Source organism: Thamnophis sirtalis, unplaced genomic scaffold (genome assembly GCF_051295495.1).
Source record: "Thamnophis sirtalis isolate CommonGarterSnake01/CBP01778 unplaced genomic scaffold, rThaSir2_p1.2 scaffold_4, whole genome shotgun sequence".
Taxonomy (NCBI): Eukaryota; Metazoa; Chordata; class Lepidosauria; order Squamata; family Natricidae; genus Thamnophis; species Thamnophis sirtalis.
In genome coordinates this window covers 84,337,468-84,354,124 of record NW_028261384.1, presented here as the reverse complement: position 1 = coordinate 84,354,124, position 16,657 = coordinate 84,337,468, and the positions used below count along the sequence as shown (strand labels likewise).

General features: G+C 37.9%; 1 protein-coding gene across 1 annotated transcript in view; it reads left to right on the top strand.

Annotated features, from left to right (window-relative positions):
• The first annotated feature begins 14,396 nt into the window (after nt 1-14,396).
• LOC106542262 (transmembrane protease serine 11C-like) overlaps nt 14,397-16,657 on the top strand; it is a 53,992-nt gene continuing 51,731 nt past the window's right edge. Inside the window, exon 1 of the mRNA XM_087714416.1 lies at nt 14,397-14,418. Within this exon, the coding sequence (XP_087570542.1) occupies nt 14,397-14,418 (22 nt within the window). The remainder of the gene's footprint in view (nt 14,419-16,657) is intronic.

The window sequence follows — 16,657 nt, the reverse complement described above, 5'->3', positions numbered from 1 at the left end:
GAAAGAGAACATTTAGTGAAGAAAATGTTAGTGAGTTACCTTGCTAAGTTGATTTTTATTATAAATTAAAATTCCAGGGTTTTATTTATAATTCATTTCAGTTAGAAGAAATGATAATATTGTTTTCCATGTTTATAATAGCTTCCGCCAACATTGTCCTTTCTTTTTTCTGTATATTTCCTGTTGTTCAGAATACAATCCAAGATTATTTAAAGAGTTAAAAACATTTTTTTAAAAATGCATTTCCTTCCATTCCTTACTCTTATATGGCAAAATGTAAAGAAAAGTGTGAGACAAAAGAGGATCAATGTAGCAAAAACTATGTGTTTTAATTTTACACCTGTAATGCTCTATTTTGAAGCTATTCAAACATACTTATTATTTCTAAGTAATAATTCTTAAAATGAAGTAACATTTTTAATTCAATTGGATTAACATTATTAAGACATGTTTCATATCAGGGAGTTCAACCTGTTCTTGCTTTCAACTTAACAAAAAATATTCAATTTAACAAAAATATTATTTTGCATTGCAATCCATGTGTATACATTAACAGTCACAAATCCCTTAAATAAACACCATGTGACCAGTGAAAACTTTATCATTCTGGTATAAGACTCTAAATCAGCCTTCTGAGTCTGGTGGAACCTCTAAAATATTATTCTGGCTTCAGAAAACTCCTGAAGATTTAGGTTCAAATATAGGCCAGAAATTACAAAATTATTATATTCATTTTATGTGTAGTCATGTATATATGCATTAATAGTGTTCTTAAACTAAAAATAAAGAATTAAAGTTTTCCTTTCCCATGTCTTCTTCTCTGCTCCCCATGGGTGGATCCTGTTGCCACTGGTATCTTGGCCAACCCAGCCCTAGATCTCCTGCACTTGCTCGTTCACCAAGCTGCTGCACCAGCCGAAAATCAGACTGGCAAGCTGGCATGCTAGCAAGGAATGTCCCAGCAAAGAGGCCCAGGGGGGTCGCTCCTCTCTTGAGCATACTCTCCCACCACCTGCTGTTCTTCTCTTTCCTTGTCTCCTCCTCACTCCTTACTCACTACTCAGTGTGGATTTTGCTCACCTCCTCATTGGCATGCATGTACACAGTTCTGGCCCTCTGCCCACTACTGTGAGCCAATTTAGGATTAGAGGTTTGAAGACTTTCATTTGCTTAAATGAGGAGCTCCGAGGGAACCCTTGATAACCTCTTACGGAATCCTAGGATTCCACAGAAACCTGGTTGAGAAACCTTGATGTAGATGCAAGAGATCTGTTTGTATGCAAGATAATAAAGTTAAACAACCATCTAGGTTAGAGGTGTCAAACTCAAGATCCGTGGGCCACATTCGGCCCATGGGGGTGCTTAAATCTGACCCATGGGGCCAGCCTCAAAATAGCAAAGGACTGGTCCCAAGTGCCTCTGGCAGCCAAATCAAGGGAAGCAAATTAATTACCACAGAGGTATCTTGCTGTTGTCCACATTTTTCTGAACAGAATAACAACATGTCTTTTCTTTTTCCAGCTAAAGTAGGATGCTTTATAAAGAAAAAATATTTATTTGATTGATACTTCATTTCTGTATTTAGTTGATAGTAAAGGCAGTTAACAACAGTTAAAAAATAGAACATAAAATACAATTAAATTTTTAAAAAGTGAAAATTATTAATAACTAAATCTCTGAAGTAGCTGGAAATTGATTTTTTGTGTAAAAAGATGATGAAACATTGAAAAATAATTCCTGAATTGAAAGATATCTTGTTTTGTAATTCTAGGTATGTTTATTGGCTCTTGTACTAGTTGACTCTTGTTGGCTAACCTTGGGATTTTAGAGAACAAAGTACAATTAACTTGGAGGTAATCCAACTTTGCACTAGATTATCAATACTTCAAATAGTAGTAACTATGGAGCAACATTAGTAGAATCCCATTGCCTCCAGTACATATGAGCTTCCTGAATGCAGAAAGGTAGGAAATTCTGCAGAGATGGAAAAAATATTAAAATAGCAGCCAAAAAAGATAGATAGATAGATAGATAGATAGATAGATAGATAGATAGATAGATAGATAGATAGATAGATAGATAGATAATAGACATTAAATACAGGCGTATAATAGATAATATAGATAGATAGATAGATAGATAGATAGATGGATGGATGGATGGATGGATGGATGGATGGATGGATGGATGGATGGATGGATAGATGGATAATAGACAATAGACAATAAGTAGAGAGACATATAATAGATAATAGAGATAGATAGATAGATAGATAGATAGATAGATAGATAGATAGATAGATAGATAGATAGATGATAAATAATATATAATAGGCAGACAGACATTTAATAGAGATAGATAACAGTAGATAGATGATAGATACATAATGGATGGATGGATGGATAATAGACAATAGACAACAGACAGACAGACAGACAGACAGACAGACAGACATATAATAGATAAAAGAGATAGATGGATGAATGGATGGATAGAGATGGATCGCTAGATAGCTAGATAGAGACATAGATAAGGGAAGGAGGGAGGGAGGGGAAAATGATAGAACAGGACAAAAAACCCCATGAAGAACTATCTCTGCCACTGGAGCTGAACATCGATTTCATATCTTCGCCCTGGAGAAAAGAGAAAAAGGGATGGTGGTGATTGGCGACTCTCTTCTCAAACGAACACTATCAGCAATTTGTAAACTGAGCAACCTTGCAAGGTACTTTGTCTCTCAGGTGCAAAAGATCAGAGATGGCTTACCCAATCAATCAAGCCAACTGATTAGTATCCCTTTCTCATCTTTCATGTTGGGACAAACAATGCTACAAAAAAAGATGCTGAAATTTTTTTAAAGGGTTATGAGCGGTTAGACAGGAAGCAAATGAGTTTAGGAGCATAGGTAGTATTTTCAGCTATAGTTCCAATGGAAAGTCAACACCCAACGAGGGAATGGATGATTCTACAGGCAAATTGCTTGCTCAACAGATCGTGCCACTGAGACTGGATTTTGGGATCATGGTTTACACTGCTAGAGGGCTGGAAAAAAAGTGATGTGGTTCCAACCTTCAAAAAGGGAGAAAAAAGAGGATCCAGGAAAATTCAGACCAACATCAACATCAGTAACTGTGAAAATCCTGAAAAAGATAAACAAGCGTTGGATTTGTGTGCACCTAGAAAGGAACAAAGTAATTGTTAGAGGCCAGCATGTATTCGTTAAAAACAGGTCTTGCCAAATAAAAAATTTGCCTTCTTGGTTAAAGAGACTGTGTTAATATGTAAACATTTCAATATAATGAAATATTGAAGCTTAATATTGTTATTAAGCTTCCATTATGAATATTCTTTGTTATAAAGCAGATCTATTAGGAGGCTACAACATGATGCTTAGTTTTTACAACAATGTTACAGGACTTTACTGCCATCAAGTGGTATTAAATTGTTTAGTGCTTCATTTAAAATAAAATTTTAAGATGTTTCAAGTAACACAATGCATACATACTACAGAGGGAAAACCCGGTTTAAGTAAAAAGAAAATGTCAGTTACTAGAACTTTGTTCAAATATTTCTGAGAATGGCATTTGGATCATATTCTGATTTCCTAATGAGATCTATCAAATTAGAGGAGAAAAACAATCAATAAAAAGAAAAAAATAGTTTGGAATTGGAAGATTACATAATATAAAGCCTCCTGTAACTTATTTCTATGTGCTTCACAAGTATGTCCTTTGTCTTCATCTTTCTTCTTTTTCACAGAGCAATCCTCATTCATTCATTCATCTATATGCTATTTATCCATCCCACAATTGTAGCAGTAATTTATTTATTAAATTTCGTATGCCGCCCACTCTCAAAAGAGACTCAGGACTCAACTAATATATAGTTGGTCCTTGTTTAACAACTGCTTCATTTACTGACCATTCAGTTACAATGGTGATAAAAAAAATTTAATATATGACTAATCATTAGACGCAAAGGAAAGCTGAACTAAGATCTTAAGCACTGTTGCAATTTCACTTAGCAATTACTTTAATTGACAACCAAGTTGCTGTCTCAATTGTCACTAAATGAACACTGTCTCTATATTAACTGATTCTTCTTCCTAGCGTTAGTCCCATGCTAGGGCAGGGTCCACTTCCTATATATTAACTGATTAACCAAAGGAAAATGATCTCCCTTACTTTCAATATATTGTGGGGAAATGCCCATCTAGATAAAAATCCAAAGCAATTGGACAGAGATGCAACGTTTTTTATTGGCATGTATAACTGCAGTGATCACTGGACCCCTCACCAGAAGAATGCAAACAAGTAGAGGGTACTCTGGTACTTCCACATCCTACATTTCCAAGCAGGGCTCTAAGTCTGCCTTTCTTTTTAATAACAGCACCTTTAAACATAAATAGTATCTTTATTATGCTCATATATTTGACACTTTCATTAAAAGGAAAAGACAACCCACTTGTTGTGTCTTTTACTTTTACTTGTGTTCCCTGCCCTTACATAAAGGTAAAGGTAATGGTTCCCCTTGCACATGTGTGCTAGTCGTTCCCAACTCTAGGGGGCAGTGCTCATCTCTGTTTCAAAGCCGAAGAGCCAGCACTGTCCGAAGACGTCTCCGTGGTCATGTGGGTGGCATGACTAAACACCAAAGGCGCACGGAATGCTGTTACCTTCCCACCAAAAGTGATCCCTATTTTTCTACTTGCATTTTTACATGCTTTTGAACTGTTTTAAAAAGGGAATCTTACACTAGGTTGGCAGAAGCTGCGACAAATAATGGGAGCTCATTCCGTTACATGACGCTAGGGATTCGAACCGGCGAACTGCTGACCTTTCTGAAAGACAAGCTCAGTGTCTTAACCACTGAGCCCTTGCATAACAAATGATTATGTAAAAAAATGGGAATGAATGCAATTTGGGGGAGTTAATTGAACAAAATCACTTTTAAAATCACTTCTCTCTTACTGTTAAATTTCAGGCTCTATCATCTGTTATCTTTTGTAACTAGTTGTTCAGAAATTTAAAAAAAATACAAAAGGGAAAAGGCAGAAACTTCTGCTGAAACTTTTTGATCTTGATCCATTGGATAAGTTATACTAAACTAGATTTTTTTTAAACCAGACATAGCAGCTTAGTTTGTTCTGTACATCATACTAAATACATCGTATTAAGTCAAAATGAATGAATTTGCATATCACAGAAATTAAAAGCACTCAATATGTGTTAGATGTTATTGTGCCAATGACAATCACTAATATTGAAGACGCAAACTGCAACTAGTTTTTACTTTAACATTCTTGCAAGACCTAACTAAAGTTGATATAAATAGCATTGAAATGGTTTATATTTCAGATTGGAGCAAAAGGGACAATGATAAAAATTAAACCAGGTGATGGAAGAAATGTCCATCTAGGTTCAGTTCCAAGAAAGGAACTGGAAACATGAAGACTGCTTGGAAAGATGGTTTAATGGTGAATAGGATTACATGGATTTTTTGGTCCTGGGCAAAAGAAAAAGCACAGGGGTGAGAGACAGAAAGAGATTTATACCCTCTCTTGAGCCCCGCCTTGGAGCTTCCTGTTCCTGTATAAGAAATGTATTATGATTGGTTGTCAGACTCCCATGGGGCCATGCAGGGGTAACTTTATAGTGTCTTGAGTCCCAAGCTTGGTTGAATCTTGCTGGGTGAAGTAATCTCCCCAGTGTCATGCGGTGAGTGCTGTTTCTAGATGGGTAGATGGCTAATCCTACCTTTGTTAGATCTTAGGTGAGAGCATTTGCTTATGAATAGACCTAGCTATCTCTTTATCTCTTAAGTGCTAACATCTGCTGTGGGCTATTGAGGAGGCAAGGGGCTATTAAGAATGAGTCTACTTTCTGCCTAAAAACATGTTTCTCCATTTCTCATTCAGAGAAATGTAATATTTTGCCTTTTTAATATTTCCTAGAATATTTACCCTTCTAGAAGAGGAGTGAGCAAACAGACCACCTGGATAATATGGTCCAGGTAGGCAATACATTAAAATGTGTAAGACTCACCTTAAGTGATTTCTGACACTTGGACCCTTTTAAATTTATGGGCTACATTTTCCCTGCAATGCTCATTGCTTAGTATGCAGGTTGTAAGATATTAATTCTTGAATTAAGTACCGTAATCGATCTTGCCTAATTATACTGTGATCTTGGTGTGCCTTTGTAGCTTAATGAACTCAATAATACAAACCTGATTGGTATGAAATCAATTTATATCACATATTAAAATAAAGTAAAATAAATATCAATGTTATTTATTTAACACTGACAAATATATTTGGTATTCTGTAGTACTTTTTTCTCCATACTAACTTCAGTATTATGTTCGAATTTTGGGAAACAATTATATCCACATTTTGAAAGTGATAAATTTTGGAGAGTCATTACTTTTATTATCTCTTTCTGAAGATGAAAATCATAATAATAGATTTGTGCTCACAATGAATTGTTTAGAGCATCAATGGCAGAGTAAAAATATCTTAGGCTTTTTTGTTTAACAATTACTGAATAGGGCAGCGATCCCCCAACCTTTTTGGGGAACACAACTTTTTCACAGTCCAGGGTGTGGGGAATAGTTTTGTCCGCAACCTACATGCATAGATGAAGCTTCACTCACTCACCAGTCGCTTGCATGGCCCAGTTTTTAACAGGCCATGGACCCTTGGAATAGAGCATGCAAGTTCACATTATCTCAAGGACACATTAAAAAAAATGAAAAGACATTGAAAACAAAGACAGGTTACATAACAAGCCATATCAAAACCAATGTCCTAGCATGTTGTGTAAATTCATATTTTTGGGTTTATAAGATGTATTGTATGATTCAACAACATGTGAGAATCCAACCAATATTCAGCAAACTATGGCTAAAAACCCAATTCTTAGTATAATTCTAGGAAACATGATTGTAATCACTTTGAGCCATAATATATTTGCTAAAAAGATGCGGTTTTCACAAACTGGGGTAATGCAAGAACAATTTTTAAAAATGAAACCCAGACTTACTGTGCAAAGGATATTTTATTCTTAAGAACAAAAGGCTCTATTCTCAAGGGTAGATTACAGAGGAAATGAGGTGCATGGATTTGGTTTTTGAGAAGAACTGGTTTTTGTTGTGAACAGAGATCTGTGATTTATATTCTGGTTTCACTGTGTGCTTCCTGCACAGTTTGGGATGCTCATGATTTGGGCTTTGATCCTGTTTGAAGCCGGGAAAAGATAGATAACTCTTCCCTTTGGATATGTAGATTCCACTTCTACCATCTCCCTTAATCCTCAGGGAATCCCTGCCTCACCATGGAGTCAGTGAAGTGCCAAAAAGAGGGGGGGGGAGATCAGAGGTCTTCTTAATTTCTAACAATTTCCTCTCTTTGCATGTATCTAATTTATTGGATCTTGTGCACCAATAAAAAGATCCCTAATAGCTTTAATTTATGGAGGTCTGTCCTTGCGGGTTATAGGAAATATTCTCAAATTTGCCCTAAGGGTGTACATTAGAAAGGAGAGCAGAGCAGAAAAATATGGTTATTGCCAACCAAATTCCTTTTATTCTATGTGAAATGATTAGATTACCCCAATAAATTCAATCTTCACAATATACATACCCAGTCTTCCATGAGAATTCCCTGGAGTTTTATTTGATTGGTTTTTTTCCTAAGGTCTGACTTGGCCATATGTATGTTGTAACTATAACAACATTAAGAAGGTCTCTGATCTGCCACCCCCCTCTTTTTGGCACCTCACTGACTCCATTGTGAGATAGGGATTCCCTAAGGATTAAGGGAGATGTCAGAACAGGTAAAAACATAGCAATAATTACAAGAATAGAGATCAATGGTCATTTTATCACCATCACCCATTCCATTAAGTCAATCAGTTGAACAGACAGTCCCAGTAAAAATAAATTAGTTATTGTTGTATTTGGCTGCTGAAATGCAGAAGAGGCATCTCCCTTTTTTCTAGTGGAGGCATCAATATTGTGTGATTCTACTGGAGCGCTCCTTATTGAAGTTACTGCAGTCCTCATCCTATTGAAGTCATCTGAAGTCATCCCCATTATTGTAGGGGAACCGGGCTTGTATTACCCCATACACACCATATATCTACTCAGTAATGGTAGGTCTGTTCCATTCACAATGATGTCACTAGAGTTCCTGCAGCTCTCCCAGTCATATCCACTAGCAGGAAAGCAGGCTCTTGTTTTCAAATCTTCTATGCACAGACTGCATGATGATGAGTGGGTTCCACTCCTTCAGTGGTCAGACCGGAGACAGATCATCTGGGGGAAAAACTTTAAGAAAATTGATGAGTCCACATCTACATTTTTCCTGTTGGTGAAGTAACCAGAGTACCTGTGAAAAGGAACTGCCTGAATTCGCATTGCTGAGGACAGAAAAATTTCAGTTGGTCACTTTCGTTCCTTTTATAGGTGTGATCCATTGCTTATGATGAAGCTCCTGGGCTGAATTTTTAGAGACAATAAATAGGAAAAGGTTAAAATAATTGCAAAACAGATTAAAATCACCTGGAGGAAAAGTTTAGATTGACCATTACATTCCTACTTGCTTCAGCTGCAAAGGATTTTTATACTTTCCCATTTCTTTATTAATTTTCTAGAATGGGATCTTGTAAAGCTTGGAGGATATATAAGAATGTATTTATTATGTTTGGATTGCTTCTAGAGCTAAAAGTCAAAGGAAAAAATAGTTGTTTTGTTTCAGATAGAATATACCTATCCATGGAGGCTCTATCAAATGTTCCAAACTCTACCCTTTTTCTTGTCTATTTCATCCTGATGAGATGCCATGTTAAGGGACAAAGATGAAATTCAACAAACCTGCTCCCATAACTCATCTAAGTAAAATACACAGTGTAAAAGTCATGCAACTCAAAGGCTACCCCTGAGCTGGAATGCAAATCACAATAGGTGATTGCAGAAGCTTTTGGAAAGAAAAGCTATTTAATACGCTTCCTATTCAACAACATCCTGTCACCTCTTTTGCAGTAGCAGAGTTCTAAACATATGTTCCATTAGATCTTAAATTGCATTAAGCAAAAATATTACTCAGATTTTGATAAACAATATATGCTACATATTCCTCTCCCTCTCCCCTTCCCTTTCTCTGCCCAGAATAGCATTTCTTTCTCACTGGCCCTTGCTGCCCATAATCAGATTAATTTTCGTACAAGCAAAGCATATAAAAATCAAAGTTGTGAGCATTATCCATTCATCTCTTACAATATGATTTTCACAATTATAAAGGCAGAACACAGTCTACCGTCATCTTTAATATTTTGTGAAACAGCTCTCTTGAGTCTTCTCCACTCAAACTTTACCAAAACTCAGGAAAGATATGAACAAATTACCCACAAACATTGGTAGATTTGGGTACAAATGGGGAGAGATTCTTCTGAAAGCAACAATGAAGTGTATTCGAACATTGGAAAGCTAGAAATTGGAAAACAAGCTTCTGTTGGATTATGGATTTGTGGTTTCTTCCTCTTAATTAGCATATGTGATAATGAAAAATGAGTAGCAAAATAAATCAACCAAATATTAATTTCTTCCCCTTTCCTTGCAAATTTGACAATCAAATTACTGACAGGAAAACATATTTTGACCAAGATATTCAGAAGATTTTCACAACCAAAACTCTTGTCCTATTTCTTGGAGGAAAAGGAACAAGTATGGCAATCCATTTATCTTTAGAATTTGCAAGACACATACCAAAGAATATAAGCATCAATGGCACGTGGACCACAACAAAACTTAGGAAAGATTTATTAAGACATTACCTACAAACACTCAGATATCAAGAGGATATGACCCCCAACCAGCCCCACATTCCAGAACTCAATGTACAAGGAGGCTGGGAAAGTGGGGGGGGGGACATATCTGTAGCCCAGTGGTGGGATTCAATTTTTTTTACTACCAGTTCTGTGGGTGTGGCTTGGTGGGTGTGTGGCAGGGGAAGGATACTGTAAAATCTCCATTCCCTTTCCACACCAGGGAAGGTTACTACAAAATCCCCATCTCCTCCCAATCAGCTGGGACTCAAGAGGCAGAGAATAGATGAGGGTGGGGCCATTCAGAGGTGGTATTTACTGGTTCTCTGAAATACTCAAAATTTCCGCTACCGGTTCTCCAGAACTGGTCAAAACCTGCTGAAAACCACCACTTCTGTTAAGTGACTTTGGGTGCTAAATCATCTTGACAAAGTGCTTTGCATAATAGAAAAGTTTCTCTGTGCCTCAATCAGCCAACCCATCTCAACTAAATTGCATATTCAACTTAATTCTGTATATATACTGCACATGCATAGTAACCACTGATTTGGTAAAGCCATTTTACTTGTTAGAAGCACGATGCTATTTTGTGGAGTTTCAAAAAAGGTGCTTTACTCAGATCTTTGAGAAAGCAACTCCCCCTGCTCTTCAAAAACCTGTACACACATATTATTTCCTTCTCTTCCCTCCCCACCCTGGAAGTGAATAGAAATAGTACTATAAAAACCAGCATTGTTCCATTAAGAGAGAAATCTTGCAAAGTATTTAGATTTTTCAGTATAAAGGTAAAAGGTAATTGTTGGGGAAAGTGCCATAACTCTAGTTTTAAGAGAAACTAGAGAAAGATGATTGATTTGCAAATAAAAGCAGTGGTGGGTTCCTACCTGTTTGGACTGCTTCAGCTGCGTGACCCGTCAAAACCGCGTTCCACAAAAGCGCGGTTGACGAAATCGCGTATGTGACGTCATCACAACGCGACGAAAAAGATCGAAAAATTGAAATAAAAATTAAATTACAGCAAGCCGATTCACATAAAGGTAAGCGTTAGGTTAAGGGTTAGGGTTAGGGTTAGGTTAAGGGTTAGGGTTAGGGTTAGAGCGTTAGCGTTATGTTTAGCGTTAGGTTAAGGGTTAGCGTTAGGTTTTTCGTTACGTTAACGGTTAGGTTTAGGGTTAGGTTTAGGGTTAGGTTAAGGGTTAGGTTTAGGGTTAGGTTTAGAGTTAGGTTTGGGGGGGTTAGGGTAAGGTTTTCGCTTTATTTTTACATTTTTCGATCTTTTTCGTTGTGCTGTGATGACGTCACATACGCGATTTTGTCGACCGCGATTTTGTTGTCCGCGGTTTTGTGGTACAACCCTTCAGCTGAACCAGTAGTAGCTCGGTGGCCTGGGTCACTGGAACTGGCAGTGACCCAAGCCTGCGATGCCCCTGAACTGGTTCTCCTGGTGGTGCCATAGGCACTGCTATCTTGTTTTTGGCTTCTGTGCATGCATAGAGCAATTTTTGTTGTACTGCGCATGTACGCGCAAAGCACGCCCACACACATGGCACATCCCTGAGTGAACCAGCAGTAGCATCTGCCGGAACCAACCACCGGATGCAACTATATGCCTTGCTTCTTGGTTGCTGGCTTGATTTGCCATTTTGGTTTATCTATCTGTCAATCAATCAATCAGGGACCTTGGAGGTCTTCTAGTCCAACCTCTTGCTCCAGCAGAAGACTTTATATCATTTCAGATAGGTGGCTGTCCAGTCTTTTCTTAAAAACATCCAGTGATGAAGCACCGATAACTTCTGAAGGCAAGCTGTTCCACTGGTTAATTGTCTTCACCGTTAAGAAGCTTCTCCTTAATTCCAGATTGCTTCTCTTGATTAGTTTCCATCAGTGTTTCTTGTCTTGCTTTCCGGTGCTTTGGAAAATAAATTGACTAGCTTTTCTATGTGGCAGCCCCTCAAATACTGGAATACCTTTGGCCTTTTGTTGGAAGTATACATGAAAACATCATTTGTGCTCCTAATTCTTTAACTTTATTCCCTAGCTGTTCATAATCTCTTATTATTGTTTTCAGATTCATTGTTGCGTCATTGGTTCCTACATGAAGGGGGAAAAAGAAGTAGTAATCCATGGGATTGATTATTTAAGTAAAATACTCAGTTGTAGCTTTGATTTTTGCTCCAAGGAGACAATATACCTCCCTTGATTGACTACAGACTATAGTTCTGTTTCTCTCTCTCTCTCTCTCTCTCTCTCTCTCTCTCTCTCTCTCTCTCTCTCTCTCTCTCTCTCTCTCTCTCTCTCTCTCTCTCTCTCTCCCTCTCCCTCTCCCTCTCCCTCTCCCTCTCCCTCTCCCTCTCCCTCTCCCTCTCCCTCCCTCCCTCCCTAGTATGTTTTATTTTGGTGTAGTCTTCTTGTTTAGGCTGGGACTTCTTGCTTTGCTCATTGAGTTTCAGAGTAGTTAGAGTTGCCTCTAGGCCTGCTACTTTTTCTTCTAATTCAAGTAGTTTACATTTGATACATACATAGCTTGGGTCTTCTGTGGGCATAAACTGAAACATACGGCACACTTTGCAAGTCACTATAGTGTCAGTCTCTATTTCCATGACTTTTTTGTTTGTTTGTTGAAAAATTAAAAATGTCTAAAAATTAAATATTTTCCCTGTTGTAAAGGTACATTTAGAATACTTTACAAGAGTCCTTGGCCTTTTGTTCACTGTCTTGAAAAAATCACTATCTTCCCGATTTTGAAGTATCTGTTCTTTTGCTTTTGTATTCCTGTTTTTACTTTTAGAAAATGTGCACATCTGAATTCTTAACTTTTGACTCCTCGGAATCCTAACAAATTTCCAGTATAATTAGACCTCAATTTACCACCATTTATTTAATGACTATTTGAGATTACAACAGCATTGAAAAAAAGTGACATGATCATTTTTCACATTTTTAACTGTTGCAGCATCCCCATGAGCACCTGATCAGATTTCAGATATTTGCAACTGGCAGGTATTTATGACAGTTGCAATGTCCCAGGGTCATGTGATCTCCTTTTGTGACCTTCTGACAATCAAAGTCAATGAGGAGATCAGATTCACTTAACAACTGTGGCAAGAAAGGTTGTAAAACAGCAATAACACTTAAATTTATATAACACTTCACAGCCCTCTTGAAGCAGTTTACAGAATCAGCATATTGCACCCAACAATCTGGGTCCTCATTTTCCCCCCTTGGAAGGCTGAGTTAACCCTGAGCAGGCCAGATCAAACTACTGGCAGTCAGCAGAATTAGCCTGCAATACTGCACTCTAATCACTGCACCACCATGCCTGCAAAGCTCACTTAACAATTGCTTAGCAATGGAAAATTTTGGCTCAAGTGAGATTGTAAGTCAAGGACTACCTACTAAATTGTTTCTATGTTAGGTAATTAAATTAAGGATTGCAGCCTAACAAGAAATTCTTTCTTCAACATTAACATTATCAGTTAGGTTCTTAATTGCTAGTTGATTATTCGGGAGGTTGTTCAAGAAAAGATAAGCTGTTTTAAGAGGGAAATATACAATATCAGTGATATTATGGCTCCTCTAATTTTAATATCCTGAGCCATGGCCAGCAGTTCAATCAGGTGAATCCACGAATGCAGACAATTGGTGACAGCAGCAATCAGTATCCGGCAAGTAATGGCCAAGAATATAAATATTGCATCAGAAAGGAAAACCAAAGCTTCCATTACCATCTTCCTCACCAAAGTAAATTGTTCTACATTTTGCTTAAATGTGATTTTCTGTTGGAAAGGACAGCAGACACTTAGAGAATTTTGGGTTCTCCAATTCCCAATCTTTACTTTTTAAGGCTATTGCAAAAAGGGTTTATGGTAAATGGGTTATTGAAAATAATGTTTTTTATTGGGAAAAGGAAGCTTAAATAATAAAAGTTTGAGTTTTTAAATGGAAAGCACCTCCCATAGGAAGTTCCTTACTTGTAGAGTATAACACATAATTAGGAGATTAGAGACATCCAATGAGACAAAAGTGAGGGATGTCTCTGGAACACTGAGCAGATGGAAGTATCTAGACAGTAATTGTATTACTATTTTAGAATCAGTTATTCCATCTGGCTGCTGTGGGCTGACTTTAAGCAAAGAATGGCTATAAGTGATCATGAAAGGGAATATTATTAGAAGGTGCTAGCCATTAGAACTAAGCGTGCTGGCCATATTTAGAAAACTGGAAATCTTTCTAGAAAAGGACAAGACTACACATTTCTGGTCAGTTTGATTGATTTCATCCATGGCCATGTGGGAATTTCTATTGTGCTTATCAGAAGCCTAAAGACTCATAATTTTCTCCATGCTGGCATGTTTCTTTTACTTTAATTTGCTCCGTTTCACCCACATTTTTCATTTCCACGCATTGCTAGGTGTTGTTTCACTCTTGCAATGAAGACTTTACCATTAGCAGTCTACCCTGTGTGTCAAACCAGACACAGTAAGAACTGTGCATTTCAGCAGCATTCTCGTTGTGGTCCTGATTTTGTCCAAACTGGTTTAGGAACTCCTATAGGCTATCTCAGCTACCATCATGGACCTTGGGGCCTTCAAAGGTAAGTAATATGACTTTGATTTGAATTGGGGGAAGGTCTTCTGAAGAATACGAGTAACAATAAGATAGACAAGATTAGATAATGCTGAGAGATGTGCTCACTATCCTTTTTTTCCCCTTTGTATGTTTCTAGCATTACAAATTTCTGTCTTCATCAGTATGTAAAGGAGAAAAAGTGCATAAGTCATTTTTTTCTTGTATTGCAAGAATATAATTGTATCTTCTAATTATTCCCCTACTGAAATACTTCTTAAAGCATAGGTGTTTTGTTGGAAACTATGCTGCAGGATTTACTTGTATTTTTATTGTGGTGCAAATATCTGTAGTTGGAATTATTCTGATGAACTTTACTGACATTACATTTACTGAGTATATTATATTTTGATCAGTATTACAACAGAAGGAGATTATTTGAAAGATCCTAGTTTTAAAAAAATATAATATCTCCATTTGTGAAAAAGGGTTACAAGTTAAAAATAATATAGAGTTTGCTACAGTGTCAGTAGTCCTTAGTGGCGATCAGCAAGATAAAAAGAAGGAAAGAGAATATAAGAGGGATGTTTGGATACACACAGACACATACAGAGATATACACACATATATACACAAATATGTATATAAACTTACATATACATATACATTTTCCATAATATTCTTAAGACTGGACTTTAACAGACAAAATAATGTTAAATTCAAATAATGTCTAAAAAACAAGAAGTGTTTGATGCCACACAATCAAATACAGAAACAATGAGACTGAAAGCAAGAAATTATGGAATGGGATAAATCACCATGGTCACTTGGCTGCTGCCACCTGACTGTGGACAATTGGCCACCATCACCTTTCAATGGGATATCTTACCCCGGCCAACTCACTACGTGGCCAACTCGCTGTGAACCTGGGCCTTTCGCTCTGGTTTCCAAAGCCGGCTTGGCTTAAGGGAAGTGAAAGCTCCTGGCAACCTGCACTTTTTCTCCAAAGAGTTCCTCACCTCTCTTTCCAGCCCCCGTCTCCGAAAGGCAGGCTAAGAGGGTTTCAAGCATGCTAGCTTTTATCTACATCAGAGGTGGGAAGTTGAAAATCATGCCTGGGTTTGGGAAGAAGGACCTCTCCTTTGACATGCTGTGCTGGATTCTAATGGATCCCTGGGAGAGAGAGGGGCAAACAAGGACAATGACTGGGTGATTCAATCTGGAACAATGACTCCCACTTAGTCTGCCCTTCACTATAAAGTGTATGTGAGGCAAGGACACCTTTAGAGAGGGAGAGCAGGAGGCCTATGTGGGAGTCATTGTCTTCAGTAGGAAAAACCTTCATGGTGATGGCTGTTAGGAGCAAGTCGCCCTGTCATCATCCCTGCTTGACCCTCTCCCTGCCCAGGAGTCCTCAGGATCCATTGTAACATGACAAGGAAAGATCATTTTCCTTAAGCCCAGATGCGATTGGCAGCGTGGCAGCTTTGATGCAGATAAAAGTCCCCAAGCACACATCCAGCCCGCCAAAGAAGAGATCCTTCTCTCCAAGCCCAAGCATGATTGGCAATTTCCCAGCTTGGGTGTGAATAAAAGTTCCCAAACTCAGAATGGTGTGTGTGTGTGTGTGTGTGTGTGTGTGTGTGTGTGTGTGTGTGTGAGTGTGTGTGAGAGAGAGGGGGGGGAGGGAGGGAGGGAGAGAGAGATAGAGATAGATAGATAGATAGATAGATAGATAGATAGATAGATAGATAGATAGATAGATAGATAGATATCAAGTATGGAACAATGACTCCCAGTTATTCTGCCTTTCACAGGAGGGCACTGGACAACAAGATGCGGAAGCCTTTTGAGAATGAGTACAGGTCGGCAGCAACCTTCACTCCCTTAAGCTGGGCTGATTTTGGAAAACAGAGCGGAAGGCCCAGGCTTGAAGCAAATTGTCCCCTGTAGCCAGGTGGTGACGATTTGTCATAGACCCAGGAAATTTATATTCTCATTCTCTAAATTCTTTAACAATTAGTATTCTTTGTACTTAAATGCTGGAAGAAAAGTTTTGAATATTCTATTGCATAGGTGTCAAACTTGCTGCGCCACATGACATTTTGTGATGTTTTTCCCCTTTGTGGAGCTGGGATGGTTGTGACCTGCATATGATGCATCCGGGCCTTGGGCCACCAGTTTGACACCCCTGTTTTAATGGATATAGTATTTAGTGCCTGCTAAATTAAGAGCAGGATTGAGTTGGAGGCAAGGCTCATACTTCA